The sequence below is a fragment of the Urocampus carinirostris genome, chromosome 5, assembly GCF_059441175.1.
Source record: "Urocampus carinirostris isolate Australia breed hairy pipefish chromosome 5, RoL_Ucar_1.0, whole genome shotgun sequence".
Taxonomy (NCBI): Eukaryota; Metazoa; Chordata; class Actinopteri; order Syngnathiformes; family Syngnathidae; genus Urocampus; species Urocampus carinirostris.
Window position 1 is genome coordinate 2,538,292 of NC_142353.1, and position 22,488 is coordinate 2,560,779.

The 22,488-nt window shown below is 36.5% G+C and overlaps 1 protein-coding gene and 1 long non-coding RNA gene across 2 annotated transcripts; both read left to right on the forward strand.

Annotated features, from left to right (window-relative positions):
- The first annotated feature begins 940 nt into the window (after positions 1-940).
- Positions 941-4,583, forward strand: LOC148364963 (uncharacterized). The gene is made up of 2 exons (XR_015850453.1): positions 941-1,831; positions 3,103-4,583. It is a non-coding gene; the product is annotated as an uncharacterized LOC148364963 (long non-coding RNA).
- A 1,133-nt stretch (positions 4,584-5,716) lies between these two features.
- On the forward strand, positions 5,717-18,228 carry LOC148364964 (serine/threonine-protein phosphatase 2A 55 kDa regulatory subunit B alpha isoform-like). Its single transcript, XM_088335326.1, has 10 exons — positions 5,717-6,151; positions 6,359-6,436; positions 12,243-12,340; positions 12,455-12,620; positions 12,788-12,900; positions 13,236-13,413; positions 15,417-15,581; positions 15,763-15,932; positions 16,024-16,115; positions 17,791-18,228. Exons 1-10 carry the CDS (start codon positions 6,145-6,147, stop codon positions 18,068-18,070), a joined length of 1,347 nt encoding a protein of 448 aa, XP_088191452.1. The 5' UTR covers positions 5,717-6,144; the 3' UTR covers positions 18,071-18,228.
- Positions 18,229-22,488: the final 4,260 nt, after the last annotated feature.

Here is a 22,488-nt window from a genome sequence, read left to right on the forward strand (position 1 = left end):
GAAAGAAAGCTGGGATAATATGGGTTTTGGGGGTCAGTTTGTTTAGCATATTACTTGTAATGTAATATTCTGCACAAAATAATGTTTTTTTAAAACATGTTTTTTTACTATATAAATTTACTTTTTTACTGCCATAAACTTGACTAATTTCAATTTCTTTATGTGAAGCAACTTTAAACTGGAATCCCTGCATGACAGAACAAAATATTTATTTAAAGATTGAATTTTCAGTGCAACAAAATACAAGAATAAACTAAAAAACAAATCATGAAACACATTCCTGAAAAACACTGGAAACAGTGCTTGCAAACATTTTTTGGGGGGGATAATAGTTGTGCCCTCCATTGCATTTGATATGCGCCCCATCTTCTCTTCCCCCCAGGAGGTCGTTACCCAAAATCTCAATACACGGCCGCAGTCATCCTCTCCCTAAAGCAATGCACTCGTCCGATCCGATGTGCAGAACCCCCCCCCCCCCCCCCAAAGCATGATGCTACCACCCCCATACTTTAGAGTAGGGAGGGTGTTCTTCGGATTGTACTCTTATTTCTTTTTCCTCCAAACACGGGGTGATATCTTGCATGGGGATCCACTCCGACTGAGATTGACCATCATGTTTAGCTTCTTTCATTTTCTAATGATTGTTCCAGCAGTGAACCTTTTTTCACCAAGCTGCTTGGCAAATGCTCCGTAGCCCTTTCCAGCCTTGTGGAGGTTACAATTTTGTCTCTGGTGTCTTTGGACAGCTCTTTGGTCTTTGCCATGTTACAAGTCTTATTGATTGTATGGGGTGGACAGGTGTCTTTATGCAGCTAACAACCTCAAACAGGTGCATCTGATTCAGGATGATACAGGGAGTGGAGGTGGGCTTATAATGAACGGAGTAACTGGTCGTTCACAGGGTCAGAATTCTATATGATACGCAGGTGTTCAAACTTATTTGCAGCTGTATCACACCAATAAATTGTTAAAAAAATCATGCATTGTGATTTCTAGATTTTTCCTTTTAATTTATCACTCTCACAGTGGACATGCACCTACCATGTCAATTTCTGACACCTCCATGATTTTTAAGTTGGAGATATAGCAAAATAGCGTGTTCAAATACGTATTTTCACCACTAAATATGCTTTTAAAATCCAATATCAAATGTATGACCTATATAATAAGGTTAAAGGTCTCCCTACTGTATTGTCAGCAACACCAGTATTGCTAACACGAATGCATCTTCCTGTGAAGAGGAGGGTTTTTTATGGGGCGAGGGAGTGATCCACTGTCATCACTGGTCCAGCCCTCGGAAGGAGCAATTAGTGCAGTAACAGGCCTCCCAATCAGCCGATAATGTTCTTGCCGTCTGGAGAGCTCAGGCCTCAGCATCCTATCATTTGACAGCACAGGGCACTGATTGAATTAGGAGGCCATTTGCTCAATGTTCCGGCAGAGAATAACTACACCGCAGCAGGCTTTTCAGTCTTCAGTCAATAGATTCTCCTTGACTTTACAGTATGATCAGGGCTACCTGCTGACAGGATATACTCAGCATATTATGCATTGATATATGTGTTTTTGTATTTTTAATTTAATTTTGGAGTAACATTTGCTTAATGGGTTTTATATTATAATAGGGTGTGTCTGTTTGAGTAGCAGGTGCAACAGGGACATCACTGCCATTAAGGATTTATCCCAGGAGAATAAGATCCTTGTGATCCGTTCTTGTCTTTGGCTCCTCCTCGACTGGGAGTTGAGAGGCTGGAGGTTGCAACTGGCAACTTCACGAGCAGAAGTGCCTCAGCCCGCCTTGTGAACAGCTCCCATACTCTACAACATCAAGGTATGAATACTTCAGTGGTTGTATTTTTTTATTCTAGGCCACAATAAGAAATATTGCGTATCAATGTTTTCATGTTGTGAATTTTAAATATGTCATCCTGGATATTCACTTATGGGTCGGCTACAATTCCCACAAATGATTTTTTTACCCATTATTTTATGAATATATTTTAAAACTCATTGTGCCTACTTTTGGTTATGCTATTTTAAGTGTGGAGATGTTTAGAACATAATTTATTTTCCTCCTGAAAAAACTGTTGTTAGTGCAATCAAGATCAATACTTACCCCTCTAAGTAGAAGTTGTAAATGTATTATTTAACAGTTCTCAACATCAGTGTGTTTGTCCTCCAGTACAATAGAATCACGTTCCTTGCATTATTTATTTGCTTGATTATACTGCTAGGCTGTTACCAAAAATGAGTCTCTGGGCGGAAATATCAAATGATGAAGCACAAATATAACACCCCCACCCCTTGACTTTAAATTTGTTGAGTGTATATATAAGATTAAGATTGTTTTGTATGTTATCTTTTTTTAGATTTGTAAAATGTTTTGATTTATGTTTCCAATGTTTTTCGGGGATGTGTTTCACGATTTGCTTTTTTGAACTGTATTGTTTATTCTTGTATTTCGTAGTTTTTTCGTTGTTCCACTGAAAAGTCAATAGTTTTTAAAATATTTTCTCATGCAGGGATTGCAATTTGAAATTGCTCAGTATAAACATGTTTAAATGGGTTAAAAGTTTACTGCACAGTGAAGAAAAATACTTGTTACTGTAATTTAGAAGAATAATAGATTTTTTAAGATATTAATTCATTTTTGCAGAATATTAAATTATTATTATTGGTAATATACTAAACAAAGGAAAACCCCCAACTCTTTGGCTTCTTTTGTTTCTTTCCCCTGTAGGTTTCTACTTTTTCTCACTTATTTCTTTTGTTTTCTATTTTCCTTTTTTCCTTGTATTTTATTTCTTATTTTGTTTATTTCTTCCTTGTTCTTTACTTTCTATAATGTGTCCTGCTTGTTTACTTAATTTTCTTTTTTTCTTTAATTCTTTTACTTGTTTCCCAGTAACTTTTTACTTAGTTTTTCTTATTCTATCGTTATTTTATTTGTTTTTATATATTTTTTTTCTTTTGTTCTTTTTTTCATTAATTTATTCAGCCTCTCACTACTACATCCCATTTTCTTTAAGTGGGCAGAGTATGTCTGTGGGTGGGTACCCCCCTGTTATACTGTATTGTGACAAGCGTGTTTGCACTTTGCAGAATGGGACGAGGTGGAAACATGGGGCACCTAACTCTTGCTGCTCCCCGCCACAAGACACAGCAAGTGCATCTGGATTCCGAACCTTTGTTCATCCGCTTCCTGCGGACCTTCAGGGAAATTCTAAAATTTGTTCTCTTCAGCTACACTGTGCTTTTTGGTGCCTTGCTTCTCGCCCGATGGACCACTTACTACATGGTTGGAAAGTAAAAAAAAAAAACCACAGATCAGACCTGCACTTTGACATGAAGCTCGTGATTGGTTTGGACACAGACACAATGTTACTCCCTGCTTTACACAATATAAACTATCAAAAAATGCAAAAAGGGTAAGAATGCTTTTTGCAAACTGTCTGCAGGTAAAAAGTGAATAAAACAAAAACGCTTGGTTTGATGTATAGGTGTGTGCCTTCTTGAATTCAGAATACAAGGGCAACAGGGCTGTTTACCAGACAGCCCACCCCCAGAGACTTCTATTAAATGCATGGGTGCAAAAGTACTGTTCCCCCCCGTTTTTGTTTGCACTTTTTTCCCTCTTGTGATTGGTCAATATGCATTTTTTTCAATGGATTATTTGTTGTTGACTTTAAATTTCTTAAGTATGTAAAAGGTTAAACAATTTTTGCATGCCCCGCGACCCTACTGAGGATAAGCGGTGCAGCTAATGAGTTGAGATTTTTTGCATGTCATCTTTTTTCTTAGATCTGTAAATATTTTAAATTATGTCTCCATTGTTGTTAGGGATGCTTTTTCTTTCAAAAAAAAAATGTATGTTTTTTTCTTTTGCACTAAAAAGTGTTTTAATTAACATTTTGTTGTCATGCAGGGATTCCAGTTTAAAGGTGCTTAATATAAAAACGTTTAAATGAGTTAAAAGTTATGTGAGAGTAAAAAAATAAGTGTTATAATAATATATTGGAATAATATATATTGTGTTAAGATATTCATTTTATTCAGAATATTAAATTGTTATTATTAAACAAAGGGTCAATAATAATAAACAGTTAACATTTATTTTCTGATTTATTTTCCTTTTTCTTCAACCTGCTTTTATTTTATTTTGTTTCTTTTTCCCTAGCATTTTACTTCCTTTTTCTTTCCCTTTCCTCTCAAGTTTATTCGCTTGTTTTTTTTTTCTTTCCTTGCTAGCTTTCTACCTCTTTTTTCTTTTCTTTTTTTCTTCTTTTCTCTTTATTTTTTTGTTCATTTTTTTCAGACTGTCCTAACTATTTCATGCAGTATTCTTTGGGTGGACAGTGTTTCTATGGATGGGCACTTCCCACACCTGACCCCCCTGGTGACGCCCTTGTATTGCAATGTGATCATTGTGATCATATAATTGGCCGAATAGTAAAAACAATGATTTTGTAGACGTGTTTCACTGCTTGTCTGCTTTGATGCCTCTCCAAAGACAGAAACCAGGCGCCGATTTATGTGCAAGCAGCTATTGGATGTGAAATAAAATGAACCCTACATGATACCGAGTTAATGTGAAGTCGTGGAGTCCTACTTTTTGAATTTTTTTCTTTACTCATAGATGAGATTTTACATCTAATAACAATTACAGTGGGACCTCGCTACTTCGCGGTTCCACGTTGGCGGGTTCAGATACATATATTTTTTAAAGCATTTTTTTAAGGGGCGTCGCTACTTCACGGATTTTCACTTTTGGCGGGTGGTTTTGGACCCCATTAACCGGGTCTAAAAACTAATAATAATAAAATGAATTAAAAGAAAAAAAAGAATATATATATATATATATATATATATATATATATATATATATATATATATATATATATAAAATGCTTAATTTTTTTATATATATATATTTATACATATATATATATTTATATATCTATATATATATAAATTTAAGCATTTTTAAAGGGGCGTCGCTACTTTGCGGATTTTCACTTTTGGCCGGTGGTTTTGGTCCCCATTAACCGGGTCTCAAAAATAATAATAAATAAAATCATTTTTTTTAAAAAGTAAGCATTTTTGAAGGGGCGTCGCTACTTCGCGGATTTTCACTTTTCGCGGGTGTTTTTGGTCCCCATTACTGTGAAGCCACACTGTGTAATATTTGACCACCTAAGGGCACTACACGTATTGTCTAATGGAACGAAAATCAGTGCCAAATGATCACAGCGTAGCGGCTAAATGCCAGGCGGCGACTACACTGTATGGATTTCATTCTGTAAAAGAAATACAAATGTCTCAGCCTATGTTTTTGTTTGTAAAAATTAACAATGGTATGACAATTTCTGTATTTTTTACCTGGTACTGGAATCACCGTTTATTTCTTTACCAAATGAAAGGTTTTTTGTTACCACTAGGAGGCACTAAACATTACACACTGTCCGTTTAAGGACATAATTAATGTAATACACTAACAGTATTTTTTTCATTTGGTTGAAGTTTTGTATGGTGTGAGATTAAATTTGTTGTTTATTACAAAATCTCAAACGTCAAACTACTGTATTTGACAAAACTGTGTGCATTGTTGCGTTTGATTTTGATTCCAAAACGAGTCCGCACGGGTGGGGCTTCCCGTTTATTTCCAAAATAAATTGATCAACTTGCTAAAGTCGATATATTATAGTTTCTTTGGAGTATAACTATAATTAAAACACGACCTCTATGTTTAAATGGACGATGAATAATATATACATTTTTTCTTGTGTCATTCTTGCCGCTCCCCCGGTGTTATTGATGTTAGTCAACGCCAACCGCGTTGCGCCATTTTGAAAATGCTGGGGAGAGGCAGGGAAGAGGGAATTCTGAAAGTAAAGTACGAAACGCCGGTGTTGTAAAAAAATATAATGCCCTTTTTAATTCTAAATTAATAACATTTTCCTCAAAAGTTGGAATAATGCCCTATACGCCCTTTTTGAGAAAACCACACTCCGACTCGCTCCCCATTCCTTCCACATCTCATCGTCAGTCTGAAGAAGCAGGTTCAGTAGTTGGCGTAGGAAAACTGTCCCCAGTCCAAGGCTTGAACCGGCTTTAAATATTACCCGGTCTTCCTGGACCACTGTCATGGCTGGTAAGATACTACAAAGCATTATTCACTAGCGAGAATAAAACGAATTAAGAGCAACTAAACATAGTATAATGGTGGATACAAGCAGATGCTAGCTAGCATGCTGGCCAGATGCTAGCCCGAGTAGTGACCGTTTGGCATTCGACAAAGTTCCCCTCGCAATGGCGGGATCTCTTCAAACCGGATTTCTGTTGTTGTTGCTTCCTGCAGGGTTCGGTGATGAAAGCGATGAGGTGCAATGGTATTTTTCTCAAGTTAAAGGAGCAATAGATGATGACGTCGCGGAAGGTGAGTCCACTTGAGTTTTGCAAGCATTGACACTTGGTGTGAGAATGGAAACCGTTTGAATATTTCCTTTTGATATGAACGTAGCTTCGGGTTCATGTAAAATTATTACCTTTGTGCTTACTAGTGCTACAAAAGGCACTCGTAAAATGGTTTCTAATTTGTAAGCATAAATGCAGGGTCAGAAAATTCTAAATGTAATCTGTTACAGTTACTAGTTACCTGTTTAAAATGTACCGGTAATCAGTTGTGATGGCAAAGTGAAGCTACATAAAGCAGTGAAGCCTTGCAGGGAAATCCGCACACGCGCACACCTAACGCACACTAAACACACGGGGGCTTCAAAATGATAAATTTTCTCGACAACGCCGTCACGTGGACCGAAAAATGTACAACATTCTTTGGTGCATGCAACGAAACTAGGGTGTAAAGCATGCTCTGAATACAAAGAAAATCTATTTGAAGAGCATATTAAGACAGTAACAGAGTAAGAGTGTTATCAGTAACTGTTCTGTCTTAATTGGTGTTTATGCAACAAGTAAAACAAGAGGTAAAGAAAAGTGCATTTTTTTCTACTGCTTTTTGGACCCAGGTTGTTTCTTTTTTGCAGAGAATTTTACCTGGTTTTGAAAAAAACGGGACAGATGAAGCAAGAGTGCATAGATGTGTTATAGCAAGTTTGTATGAAACCGGAAGTGCATATTTATACCAGCTCAGTAGCCTAGATGGTAAGGCGCCCGCTTTGAGACTGGGAGGTCAGTGGTTCGCGCCCCGGCCGAGTCATTCCTAAGACTTAAAAAGTGGTCGGCGGCGCCCTCCGTTGGCTGCGGCTGCATCGGCTCGCTACAACGGGTCAGGTGCAATCAACATTTCGTTCTGTGTACATTGTTACACAGAATGACAATACAAGGAAATTATTATTATTATTATTATATTTCTGTGACTTCTAGTCAGGAAGAGAACTTTAAACTCTGGGGGCGTTTCTCTGCCTCGTTCATTTCAAACCTCACTCAAAGCCATCGAATTATTTCCTGAATCAGCGGTATATTCACTTTTGGGGACTTAAAACATCACTGCTTTCGTCATCAACGCACACCTCGGCTCGCAGTTCATCAACCTCTCATTTTAGACACTCAGCACACACTTCAGGGATTCGAGCCGAGGAGCACATCACTAGTATTCAGTAACGTACTCCGAATACCATAAAATTGCAGTGATGTAACTTGACAGCTTTAAGTTACTGTACTTTTAATCACTCCAATACCAACTATGCTGATATAATACAGAATAAACACAATATGAATCAGGGGTCTCAAACTCGATATACATTGGGCCACTGGAGCTAGGGTCTGGGTGAGGTTGACCCAAATCGGGTTATCCACAACAAAACTTTTTATAACAAAAACTCAACTGCTCTCATTAATATCTCATTAGTATTTTGAAAGGTGCAAGTTTATATTTTGGTTCATTTTTGCTCAAGATTTATATCGATATCATTTTTATTTTTTTAATTAAACTTTTTTTCACCACTAGATTGTTCTAGATAATACATAGTTTTTTTGAAGGTAGAGTAATCCTGTTTTATTTTATTATTTTTGCAAAGGAATGGGAATTTTGTGTACTGGTATTCATACCTGGTATCTGTATTGATGACTATTTAAGCGTTACATTCTCATATTAAGGCCAGGGCCCCAAACTGTCATCTGTGGGCCGCAAGTTTAAAACCCCTGACATAAATAAAATGACTTCATTTTGTTTAAGATAAATGAAAAATGTAACCTTGAGAAAATAATTGGAACAAACCAAGGTCAGGTAGTTGCTTGGGGTTCTACTTTTTTATTTTTAAATTTTAACCACCCAGTATAGTTTATGAAGCAAAACCTTTCCAATACAATTGTAATCCAGCAGAGAAATCCTTTTTTTTACTGAATATACCTGTAATTTGATGACTTCTTTTTTTCCTCTAACTTAATACAATTACATTTTCTTTGTTTCCTAATTACATTTACATGTTCAATGTTCTCGTTTGCCCGCGTCCCTGCGTCCTAGACGCATAATTTTTGCTGGGGACGCATAGTGTCGAATCAACATGCATCCCTGGGACGCAACTTTTTCGACACCAAATTGTCATTATTACCCAATTACTTTTATTTTTAACAAAGATTTACCGCACTCCAAACTTTTCGTCTGGCAGATCCGCCATCGTTCTTTTGGTCTCGCGGTTCGAGTTTTCGTCTGCACGCCCATCTCGGCAAACGAGATCTCGTTTATTCGAGATGACGTCATTGTTGTGGTGGTTGTCGTCCAGGGAAGGTGCAAATCAACACAAAATTGGTCATTTCTTCAGTGTCAGTAATAAGTCGAAGCATAATGCAGAAAGTGATAGCAACGGCAATAATTCCGGCATGAAAAAACGGCGGAGAAATTCTTCGGAAGATCGCAAAGGCAAGGAAAACACGCATGTTGAAGCGAACGACTCGACGAAAGAAAATGAACAAAAGAATACTCCTAGCAAGAAAAGGACTTTTCTACCAAAATGGACTAAATTATATTCCTGGTTACGCTATGAGGAGGATGATAATGGAGGCTACATGTTCTGTGATGCTCCCATTGTGACCAAAAAAACTGGATTGCATAAATCATTTCACAATACGAACTTTCAGAAAAACACATTGGATTGGCACAACGACAATGAAAACCACAAATTAGCTATGGAAATTCCGTTGCTGCAGGAAGAGAGGCAAGTATGAATGGATACGACATCAAAAAGAAGACTTGGCCATGCTTTCACTGCAAAAAATATTTAAGTGAATAGCAGTATTTTCAATATTTTGTATAATATACAATATTTTTGTGAACTGAAAAATCTGAAGATATAACTGCTTTGTATTACCAATAACCTGTGATGATTAAAACTGAATGAAAATATAGATTCATATTATTATATTATTATCATTATTATTTCAGCAATATTATTTGGTATAATGACCAATATTGTTGTGAACTGAAAAATCTTGAAGTGATAACTGATTAGTGTTACCAATAAACTGTGATGATTAAAACTGAATGAATATATAGATTTATATTATATATTTGTATCCGATTTAAAATTTCAACCTCGATAACCCTAAATTTTGGGGACCCATAGATCTCTGTTGGGACCCATAGATTTTTGAGCATGCAAGTCCCCGAACCCATCACTTTTCAGAGGTAAAATGAACACTTCATGTTACACGTATTCCATTACTCTCCAAGCCTGCATAAACGACACTCCTCTAAATCCATATTTCTTTGGGTGCAACAATTTGGGTACAGGACGGTGCTAGCGCAGGACACATTCCCTGTCTAATTGTGTATTGATAAATTATCAATACAAAAGTGTTTTACATACTGAAAATTTAAGATAGTAAAAAATATTTCGACGTAGTGCTCAAAGTTAAGTTATATGTGCAATAAGAAATCTGTATGTCTTTAAAATATTGCAATATTTGTTTTATTGATATAACAGTATTTAAAAGCATTTCTGTTGCAAAATCTGACTTTGTTAAAATGTCTGGCCATATATTTAGTGAAATTGTTTTTCAAGTTGTTTTCTGCTGGATGATTAAATAAAAGCTATAAATTGTTTTTTGATTATTTTGTTTTTGTGTTTGTTTGTTTCTAGAGTGTAGTACGAGGAGACAAGACTTAGTTTTTTGTTTGTCCCATTTATTTAATTTTGTATCTGGTAAGCCCACACTGGCTGTGCAAACGTTTGTACAATGATGCTCACAAAGCCTATGCTTGCAGTGTAAACAATGAAGTGTCTTCACCACTAGGGAGTCCTACAGTTTAATAGTTTTGGCTATTCCTAGGCTACATAAACTTGTGTGCTCAGATGTTTGCATGTCATAAAACTAAAAACGATAATATGAATAACTATATATTTTATCTAAAATATCTTGTTAAACAGTGCATACTTACCATATAGGATAACCTAAAGGCGGGGTGCGTAGTTTGAGCTGTCCTTGAAAAGTTGAAAGTAAAACATTTTCTCTATTAAGGATGCGTTAACAATGCCTTGCTGAGTTTAAATAACTCCTGTGCTGTGTTTTTATTGCACCTATCTGCTTTTATTGTACTTTTATCAGGCCTGTTTGGAGCAGAAAACAATCTGCAAAAAAATGGAAAAGGAGTGTATTCGAGCGTGTCTAAGAAATAAAGGCAAAACATGTTACTCTGCTACCATCTCCTGTTTTAAAGTCATGATTGCAGGTTTAAGTATTTAAATGACTCTCCCCCACCTTTAATTAGATGGAAACTTTTTTTTGTAATCAATATTTGTACATTGCTTTCCTGTTATGTAAGCAAATCTACATTTACTGACAGTTTTTTGCCCAGCATTTTGCAACAAAAGGGAAAAAAAAGAGGGGGGGGGGGTGAAACAAATGTGAAGAAAGGACAAAAGAAAGGGATGAAGAAAAAAAAACATTTTTAGGGGTACCTGTAGTAGCAAGATGCCCAACAATAATGTCAGCTCCATCTATGTGAGGCTAATGTTATGTAAAATAAATGCACATTTCTCTGCCCAAGAGTATTTTAAACATAAACGGGGGGTTTTCAGTTTATGTATTTTTGCATATCTTTTAAAATCAGTATATAATATATATATATTATATTTAATGAACTATACTTTTCCCACCAAGAGTTGCCTAATAATACACACTGTCCCTTTATTATTTCATATTAAGGCTGGGGGCCTGTATGTATGTGAATGCCATTCTGGTGGCCAATTGTGAATTTTCTTACCCCGTTGATTTTTTTTTTTTATACTACTTGATACTACCCACAAGGTGGTGCTCGACATGCTCACACACAATTATACATTCCTGCTGCCGTGCTGTGCTACTGTAAGTGCCGCCAGGTCCAAATCATGGGCGTAACCAGCCTGTTTTGGTGGGGTGCTCAAGCACCCCTATATTCAACCCAAGCACCCCCAAAAAGGATAGCATTTTTAAAACTCAATTTTTCTTCAATAAAGGACTGGATAGGCTTAAATATTATGAAGAACACAAGATTTAAAAAAGTAAAACAAAATAAAAATGTGAACAACGCAGCGTCGGAAATACTCCACTGCCTTGAAATGGTTCAGTCCATTTGATTCCTATCAGTATTATTTTCTATATTATATATTTTTAGGATATCTGTAGTAATAACTGAAGTTGTATTTTTGTAGTATTTCTGTTGTCACAAATTTGTAGCATTGGTGTAGTATCACTGTAGTTTTATTTCTGTAGTATTGTAGTATTTCCATAGTTGTGTTTTTGTAGTATTTTCATTGTAGAATTATTGTAGTATAACTAGTATTTCTATAGTATTACTTTAGTGGTATTTTTGTGGTGTTTTTGTAGTATTCTTTAATATTACTGCAGGTGTAACTTTGTCATACTTCTGTAGTAATATTTGTGTAACAGTATTTTCCATTATAGTATCTTCATCATATTTTGATCATTTTTGTTTGGCAGGCTGTAGTTTGTCCACCCCTGATCTGCACCCCCAAATCGCTGAACCTAAAATTGCCCCTGGTCCAAATGGTGGCAAATTCGAGTGTGACGTGCTGAGGCTTTGATCATAAATGAAAATGTCCTAATCCAGTCCTTTTTTTTTTTTTTTTTTTTTCCCCCCCGGTTAATTGATGAACAAAAACAAGTGATTTAAGTTATGTGGTAGCAGAAAAGTAATGACGTTGTTTGAATTTTATAATTTATAAAGCTGAAATGTGAGAAAAAAATAAATGTTAAAATAACATTCTTTTGAATTTTGTTCATAGCTGACATCATCTCCACTGTTGAGTTTAACCACTCTGGGGAGTTGCTTGCCACTGGAGACAAGGGAGGTCGGGTTGTCATCTTTCAACAGGAACCAGAGGTACTTTTTCTGCAGAGTATGGACACGTCTGTCCTTGATTGTTTGAATCTCTGCTTCCCGCATTATTGGCCTTCTTGTGTTGTTGAACATGATTTCTGCTTGAACTTATTTTAGAGTAAGAATCAGCCTCAGTGCCGCGGTGTATACAACGTTTATAGCACCTTTCAGAGCCATGAACCTGAGTTTGATTACCTGAAGAGCCTTGAGATTGAGGAAAAGATAAACAAAATTCGATGGCTGCCCCAAAACAATGCTGCTCACTTCCTTTTGTCCACAAATGGCAAGTTAACTTAATTTCAAAGATGATATCCGTGGTCTTTTCCCAAAATTTTTACTGGGACATGTGAAAGTTTTTTTCTTGCTAAAATATATTGTAATAACATTAAAACAAATATCACTAAAAGCTATATTTTAGTAAAATGTTTTTTTTTTCTCCTCTTTTTGCAGATAAAACCATAAAGCTGTGGAAAATTAGCGAACGAGACAAGCGACCAGAAGGATATAATTTGAAAGAAGAAGATGGTCGATATATTGATCCAAATACTGTCACAACACTACGGGTGTGGATCATGCATGTTCTATTTTATTTATGTATTTGTTTTTATATCGTCATCGTTTAAATAGGGGTTTGCAACTTTAGTTTAATTCCCCATCTTTTAAAAAGTCAGCCTTGTTGATCCAAATTTTTGAAAATTAGATAACATGTAACAAACACTTTCACTTTTCCAATCTTGTATTTTCATAAATCATTGATTAATAGATGCATAGCAACTATTATATTTAAGAAGGAATTGGCCTTTTGCCATTGTGCAAGATTCCGAAACTGGGTGCACCCGCAAATGTAACAGTTTATCTTTTTTATAAAAAAGACTGTTCTAAGTCCACCTTTTCCTAGGTGCCGATATTCATGCCGATGGACCTGATGGTGGAAGCCAGCCCCCGAAGAGTCTTTGCGAACGCTCACACTTACCACATCAATTCCATCTCCGTCAACAGTGATTGTGAAACCTACTTATCCTCAGATGATCTTCGTATCAACCTGTGGCACTTGGAGATCACTGATCGCAGCTTTAGTATCCTTTCTCTTCAAACCTCTCACAGACAAGTGCTCAGCTGGACACGGCTAATATTTTCTAAGCCAGTAATTGAGCACATCTTTTCCACTGTGGGAGTGAGTTGCTGTTAGAAAACTGTGAAGCAGGGGTCTCAAACTTAATTAAGTTGAGGGCCGCTGAATCTATGATCTGGGTGAGGTTGGGCCAAATGGTGATTTCCACAAAAATATTCCGCTGTTCTAAAATGGACAATGTTTTATATTGGTCCACTATATGTCGCTGTAATGTGTAGTGCAACCAAAAAAGGGGGGATGTAGGGATAAAGAAAGCAAAAAAATGAAAAAAAAATAGTATTTTCTCTCATATTTCCTTTTGTTTTTTATTTTTCTCTTCCTTTTTTTTCTTTAATTTCACTTTCTTATTTATTTTTTCATTTTTCCATCTGTTTCTCTTTTTGGTCCTTTTTTTCTTTTTCTGGTTATCTTTTTCTCATTTATTATTTCATTTTTATCTTGAGTTTCACTACATGTCTTATTTCTTTATTTTATTTGTTTTCTATATTTGTCCATTTTTTTCTTTTCTTTTTTCTTTTGAAATTGTTCTTTTTGAAAGTAATAAGCTGTGCTTTGGTCACTTTGAGTCTCCATATTTTCTCTTCTTCTGTTGTTTCTGGTGGCACAACATAATGCAGCAACATCTAGAGCAGGGGTCAGGAACCGTTTTTACCCAAAGAGCCATAAAAGCAAAACATGTTTTAAAAAGAAATTGAGAGAGCCACGTCATATATTTTCAGACAAAATTGAAAAAACTGCCATATAATGCTCTCTAGACAAAAGCTAATTCTTCAGCACATTTTATTTCACTGTGTGTCATTTGATGATTTAATCAAATGTATGAAATTATAATAATGCCAAATCCTGTGTCCCAAATCAATGTAGATATGCCATTTACAATTTGTCTTCCACCTTAAGTTAAGAGTCTTGAGGCAATGTTTTTCCATGAAAATTGTCCTTGGTAACGGTTTCAAAACAACTTGCATGCAAAGTTCTTTTGTAAAAATGTCACAAATTACTGCAAAGGATAAGCATATCGTCATATGCACTTTCGGTGTAGACTGCACCGAGCGAGAGAGCGAGAAGGAAGTGCCTTGCGCTGTGTGCGTGGATCCGCCCACCTGTACTGCTCACCCAATCAAAGTCGTTTGCCAGTGTTTTTATTTATCAGTTTAAATGGTTTCTTATCAAACTTCTGCATTAAGTTGCTTCAGCTTTATATGGACCAAAATCAGGATGAAATCACTTGACTTTGGAACGCCACAGAGAGATGTGCGATAGTTACATTTTATTTTGGAGCCATATGTACTCATGAAAAGAGCCATATATGGCTCCCGACCCATAGGTTCCCTACCCCTGATCTAGAGCAATGGTTCCCAAACTTTTGCAGGCTGGCGTCCCCTTGGCTCCCCAGTGAATTCCTAGCTTGCAAACTTTGAATCGCGTTCATTGGCTTTTGCTATTATTAAAACTTGCCTCTGATTGATCGGCGCTGTTAAAACTTGAACAACAATTGTGGTTGGCCAAAACTCCATAACTCACTACAAAACCTTGAAAAAAACGCACACTACGTCACATGGCGATGTCAACTTCGATTTCCCTAACGTGTTGTGTACAAATCGTCAAACATGTTCAAACTTCTGACTACGACTTCGGACTGCCCAACCATACCAACCACCCCACCGTCCCGTTCTTCCTCACCGTCCCCCCAGATCTTTCCACTTTCCCCACTTTGGGAACCACTGATCGAGAGGAAGGATAATACACTTGGTCCCTTTACATTTCATATTAAGGGGGCGGTCTCAAACTATCATTCTGGGGACCGCAGGTTTAAGAGCCCTGCTGTAAAGGAAAATACAGTCTGGAAAAAAGCACTGATTGGAATTTAACCGTTGTTGTTTTCCAAATCACTAATGGGGTTGTAATTGTAAGTTTTCTCTTATGTTTCCTGAATTTTTCCCCACTCAGATATTGTTGACATAAAGCCAACTAACATGGAGGACTTGACGGAGGTGATCACAGCATCAGAGTTTCATCCTAACCAGTGCAATACACTAGTATATAGTAGCAGTAAAGGAGCCATTCGCTTGTGCGACATGAGGGCATCAGCACTGTGTGACAACCATGCCAAATGTAAGCAGAAGTCACTCCGGATGTGACTCAGCCCAAATAAAAATCAGAATTTTGTTTTTACAATCTTAAAATGATTCATGTCAATGCAGAAGTCTAAAATTTTACAAATGGTCAATGGTTTTGAATTTGCTCAAGGGTCACTAGATAGAAAGGTCTTAAGATACGTCGTGTCCCCTGACAGTTTTTGAAGAGCCAGAAGATCCAAGCAATCGTTCATTCTTCTCTGAAATCACTTCATCCATCTCTGACGTTAAGTTCTGCCACAGTGGGCGCTACATGATGACAAGGGACTACCTGACTATTAAAATCTGGGACGTCAATATGGAAACTCGTCCAGTGGAGACTTATCAGGTAGGTTCGGCTGACCAAGCTGAACTACATGTGTGCTTTTGCAGAGCTTGTTCAGATTGTAGATCTTTAAAAAAATGTTACCTTCCATCAGGTGCACGAGTATCTGAGGAGCAAGTTGTGTTCACTTTACGAAAACGATTGTATATTTGACAAGTTTGAGTGCTGTTGGAATGGGAATGACAGGTGAGTAGTAATCTGCACTGATTCAATGATTCCTTAGTTGGTGAAAATCACAATAGTGAGAACGGCTTGATGGGGAACGTTCTCTCGTGACCAAACCCTTATTGTTCATGTAAAATCCGCCTAAAATCCCAATCCAAGACATACCCAAAATCAATGAAATGTAGTTGTTAAACCGTTTGGAAACTATGGACAGTTTTGGTCTCTTTGAAAGGTAACACTCTGAGGTTTTGTCCCAAACTGAAATAATCTGGAAGTGCCAATAACATTGAGTAATATAAGTTAGAACAAACAGTTTTTTGTCTCTTCTGAATCTGATGATGAGTGTAGCTGGAAAGAAAGGTGAGACTAGGGCTGCAACTAACGATTATTTTTATCATCGATTCATCTGACGATTAATTTTTCGATAACCGATAAATCGGATTTTAAAAAACACATTAATTCCCCCTTTTTCCAAATATTGAAATTACGTAGACAAATTGGAAACTATTACACAAAACTGAATATTCTACAATACTAAACACTTTAAAAAAATATTGTTTGTCAAAAAACTAAGAAAATGGGACCTGCAAGTATATACTTTTTTTTAATAAAGTGTCTTTATTGTTTAATGAGCATAAGCTTTCGGGAACAGAAATAAATGCAAATGTGAAAAACCCAGTAACTTGATTTTCAACATTAACAAGCAAAATGTAACCACAGTCAACGTTGATCACCAACTCACTAACTCATTCTTTGAGAACTTTGCATTGCAATGCAAAAATGTGAGCATGTCAATGAGGATCACGTTGAGGATGCTCTCAGTGTTAACAGCTGCTTGCTGTGGCATGCATAATGTATCTTTCTCATCAAGAAGCTTGTCATTGTTTGCTGTTTTCTAATGACATAAGAAAGTGTAGTATGAGTATTTTTTATGGCAAAATTTACAAGGACACAATAACTCAGACTTTGCCACAAAGTAAAATTTGATGCTAAATCTTATTTTTTTAATTTTTATTTTTTAACACCATTGAGTGCAAGTTGAGCATTTTTTAATAAAGCACAATTAAAGCCTTCTTAAGATTATAAGTGTAGTAAGGGTGGGCACTTAAAAGCCTCGGCTTCAGCCTACTCCCTTTTGCACATGTTTATAATAATATTTTACTGTTCATCTGTTTTAATGTTTTGTGTTTGGTGCAAATAATTTGCTGTTCCCTTTTGTTGATTAGGGTTTGATACTGTTTTTTTTGTGCTGTGCCTTAATGATCTTCATTCTTTCATTTATAACTGAAAAATAAAAATATCTCGCTCCCACACGCAAACATTTATAAGAAAGCAAACAAACTGCAGCGACCACAGACTAACGTTCTGTTTCCTCACTTATTTACTCTAACGTTCTGTTTCCTCACTTAATTACTCGGACTTTCCCAGAAAACGAATCTATCTTGCTTCACTGATTGTGTTGTTTCTGTGATGAGTACATTTGAGTACATTTTCGAAATGATCAGATCTTGAAGTCTAAGAGTTTAATTTTTCCAATTATATGTGTCAAGACGTATTTCTGTGACTAGTGACATCATACAGACATGTCTTTGTTTATCAACGTTCCGCCAGCGGGTCGTCAGAACGTTTAAGGGGCTAACTTTTCTATTTGTTCTGATTCTCATTATCTAACTATCACTCTCTGCCCTATTTGCAGCGTGGTCATGACAGGCTCCTACAATAACTTCTTCAGGATGTTTGACCGCGGCTGCAGGCAAGATGTGACCCTAGAGGCGTCAAGAGAGAACAGCAAACCGCATTCTGTCCTTAAACTCCGTAAAGTAAGCTCGGGTGGCAAGCGCAAAAAAGATGAGATTAGTGTCGACAGTTTGGACTTTAACAAAAAGATCCTCCATACTGCCTGGCATCCCATGGACAATGTTATTGCTGTGGCCACGACCAATAATCTGTATATATTCCAGGATAACCTTAACTAGCGTTTGTTGATCAATTTCTGTTCATGACTTAGACCATCCTCTGGACAAGTCTGGGTGTCGGACCTTAGGTATTACGATTGTCTCTAGCAAACCTTTAATGTTTAATACGCTGTGAACACACGGGCTGTGCTAATAAGTTAAATACTGTACAGACTGTGGATTTTTTTTATTTATTTCCACTGCAGCAGCTGGTTACAACACTACTGTACATACCAGACCAAAGGAAACGTGTGTGCACTCTTTGCTCCTGCAGCTCTTTCTTTCTTTTTTTCACTATACAATGTTTGATGCATGATCACTTACAGCCCTCTGAGATGGTTAATAGATATTGGTATATTTTTTCCCCTAAATAATGTGTCATTAATTTTCCACAAATTCAATATTACATTTCAAATAAGGCCAAAATTTTATCAAACTGTTTTACTTCTCTGTCTACCAGTCAAAGCTCGACAAATATGCTGCATCCAATAACATTTCGGCTCTAAAAACCAAAAGAAAATGCATCTGACCAATAATTGGTTCTTACATAGGTTACAAAATGTCAGAGCCCAGTGAAGAATTAAAAACAGTCTATATTCCACTAAGGCATTCCCATTAAGAGTCTAATGAAGATGAATACAACATATTATTGCAGAATCTTGGACTTGGCTTCCATGTTTCAGTTTTCTAATTGCAAACTTGGCACTACTAATATAAGTTCAAGGGCACATTATTTGCACCCCACTATGTTTTTCAACTTGCCAAATGTACTCACCACTTGATCACGACTTCTTATATGGTTTAAGAACCACTCTTGAATTTTTGCGATTTGTTTTTTTATTTGAACGGTGTCTTACAAATGTTACTGTCTCCATTTTTTTCTGCTGCGTTATGTTGTATAACATTTTAAATGTCGAGACAATAAGATTGACTAATGTTTACATTTTCTTTGTGGGTATGTCAAGTTTTAGTTGTGAGGCACTGATCATCTAAATAGAAATACATTGGCTTGATATGCGCTTGCAAAACAGGAGGTGTAGTTTATATATATATATATTTTTTTTGTCATCAGCAGTATTCACCCTGGAGATACAAATTAGAGAACAACGTATACAAAATTGAATAACCGTAAACTACCTTATATTGTGTCTATAAATCGGGCATTGGGAAAAGAATCTGAGGGTTACAACAGTCAGCAATTTGTAAGAAGAGTATACGCCTCTCCTGTGAATGACTTCAGCACATCTGCGGCCACAGGATCGCACTTGTCTCTCACACTTCTTTGGTGTGATTTTTGGTCCATTCTTCCAGCCTCCTCCATAGTTCGGTGATTGTAGTTGGTTTCTAGACCATAACTTTGTCACCAGGGATTTTTCAGACGTTCTCTATTGGGTTGAGATCAGGACTCTTGGCAGGTCATGCTTTTAATTCAATGTTTTTACCTTCAAAAAAAAATCTTAACCTTCTTTCTTCGTGACATTGAGCATTTCCTGTATGACAACTTCAGGCTGATTGGGCAATGAGCACTAGTGAGGAACCATGTGTCTTTGAAGAAGGTTCTGATACACGATCACTCTACCATGTAGCTGTACAGGAGGCCCAACTCCTGCAGAAAACATTCACCAAACCATGACACTTCCTCCTCCTCCACCTTTCACTTACTTTTTTTACACACTTCTGGTTTAGCCTTTCTCCAATGTGCCATCAAACATAAAGCTTTCCATCAGACTCAAATAAATTCAATCTGCTTTCATCACTAAAGTGAACTCCGGACCAGTGTTCCTATCTATGTCCACAGAACCGGCTCCTCAGCTAACTCAATACACCTCTTCAATTTATCATATTGTCGTTATGCTAATGAGAGGTTCGGTCACTGCAGTGTGGGCCTTCAGTCCAAATGCTCTTAAATTTCAAGCCAATGTATGGCGAGAGTGATCCTTGCTATGTTCAGCACTGAACTGGCGAGCAATTCCAGCTGCAGAGTGGAAATTATTACCTATTGACATCATCTGCAGTGACCTGTCCTTTGCATTTGTCTTCCTTGGACGACCAGCCTTCTTGGGCTACTTGAATGAGTTTGTAGTTTTTTAAAGATTCAATGTTCTTGAAATCACAGATTTCGAACAATTAGTGTCATCCTTTAGCTTTCATCTGGATAACCTGCAGCTGGAGTCACCATCTTGCAAAGTCAGTGAAATTGGCAGTGAGAAACCCAGCTAAATAGGGCTTAACTGATGATCAAGTGGGAGGAGGCACTTGAAAGTGTTTTCTAATTTTGATCTCCTGTGTATTTTCCACACTGCTGTTGTTGGTATGTTTTAAATCAGATCTTATAAACATTTGGTTTTCATTGATAGCATAACCTTACATTTGAATGTCTAAAACGATGGGAAATGTTTAACACTTAATCAGGTAATATGTATTTGAATGAAACACATCAATAACGCGAGTTGGCTTTTCAAAGTCATGGGAATATCATGCACTTAGTTTGTGGAAATCGCTGTACCATTGTAAACTACTTGGTAAATTATAATTCTCACTATGGTTAAAACTTGGCTTGGTGCATACCAATAACAAAATGCTACCCAAAGCTGTTGGGAATTTGGCCAGGAGTATCTTGTGATGTCAAAGTTGCCTCCCTCAATAAGAAAAACATGGTGTTGCAGATGACTTTACCCCTTGGTTATCGTTTTATTTTTTCTAGCATTTGAATTGTATTTTCTCATCAAGTCGGTATGGTGGATCTATTTTTGTATGTATTATGACGGGCTATAGTCTGATCACTGACATTTAAATGAAGCTGTCTGGTGGTTGGTTGGTTTGGAGGACATAGGTTGCATGATAAGATATAGTCATCAGGGCATATTTTTGAAAGGTGTGTGATATCGAAAAGAAAATATTTGGGAGGGGGGGTGATATTGTCTATTCAACAGGTGGAATTTTTTTGTGTGTTTCAGTTTTCGTTGTTAATATTTTTGCATGCAAGAGCACAGGCAGTGTTTAGTCTAAATTTGGTGAAGGGTATTGTTTACATTTTTCTAAAGCCAGTTAAATGATTTGCTTGCGATTCTTGAAAGGGTATCTTTATTTAGTTCATGAAGCACTTGGTTTGCAGTTGTTTTTTTTTTTTTTTAATTTTTTTATGAGAGCAAATAAATTGTCCGCTTCTTTTCATTAGGCAAGTTTGCAAAATTTGTGAGGCAAACAGATGGGAGTTTTTTTCTCACCTAAAATTGCAGGGGTTTTCCCCCCCTGTTAATTCTAAATAACATTTTTGCAATGTTTGGTGAACCTCTCCAAAATGCGCAATGATATCACATTGTCATTGTTTCTTTTTCTAAAATGTTCTTTTGCTTTATTCAGGATTTGTGGATTTATATTTGCAGTCTTAATGTTGTTTAATACATCATCACTCTATCATTGGAATTTAGTTGTGGTCTTGTCCAAAAATATTTGCCACAAAATATTGATTTTATTGTTCACTGTTATTACACTGGATATATTTTGAAAACCACAACCCAATGCCCTCATTTGCCTTTTTAGCAAGTGTTATGAGTTGAGATTATTTCACAAAATGCATTTTGTATAGCATGCCAGACATGTGCCACTCAGGGGAACTTGACACAGTTTTTTTTCTTAATGTTCAAAACATAGTTACTTCAAAGATAATAGTCCCTCAAATACAAATAAAAAAAAACGCCTTTTAAACTTGTGGATTAATTTGTCTTTGTAACAGATAATTAAAGCTATGGACATTTACAAGACTGAAATCACTATAAACCCGTAACGGGCTATGAATTTCACACATAGATCTTCACCTCAGTCTGAATTAGTGATGTGTCGTTCACAAACATACCGTCTCCATGAGCCAGTACTTCAGTGTAAAAGGAATGGTGATTTGATCCCAGTCCGCTCGGGGAGCCGGCAACACGGTGTAGAGTAAATTGTTACGATTTTTTTTTTTTCAGTTCCGAATGTTAATTCAGCGATTACCAATTTGGCCATCTGGTGGTTCTCACGGTGTCCCACACAAACTGGTTCAAAATAGCCTCATATTCTGTAAAACATTCAATATGAAGGAAGCAATGCTCCAAATGTGTAATTTTTAGGTTTAAATTCTAGATCTTGCAGTTCATTGATATGCTTAATGATTGATCAGTCCTAAAAGTCAAGTCATGTTTATTTGTATAGCCCTTAATCACAGAGAGTCTCAAAGGGCTGCACAGACCACAAATTATTGCAACCCACAGACTATTATGACACCATCCCCTGATCCAAAATTCTAAATGAGGGCAAATAATATACAAATATTGTTAACAAGTCAAGTCATTTTTATTTGTATAGCCCTTAATCACAAATAGTCTCAAAGGGCTTCACAAGTTATTACATATAAGAAGTTTAGGTTATTCGTATGCTATAGAGTAGAAGTGAGTTTTAAG

Coding starts and splice junctions, on each gene's coding strand:
- LOC148364964 (XM_088335326.1), top strand. Junction 6,437..12,242: donor AGATGATGACGTCGCGGAAG/GTGAGTCCACTT, acceptor TTTTGTTCATAG/CTGACATCATCTCCACTGTT. Junction 12,341..12,454: donor TCTTTCAACAGGAACCAGAG/GTACTTTTTCTG, acceptor AACTTATTTTAG/AGTAAGAATCAGCCTCAGTG.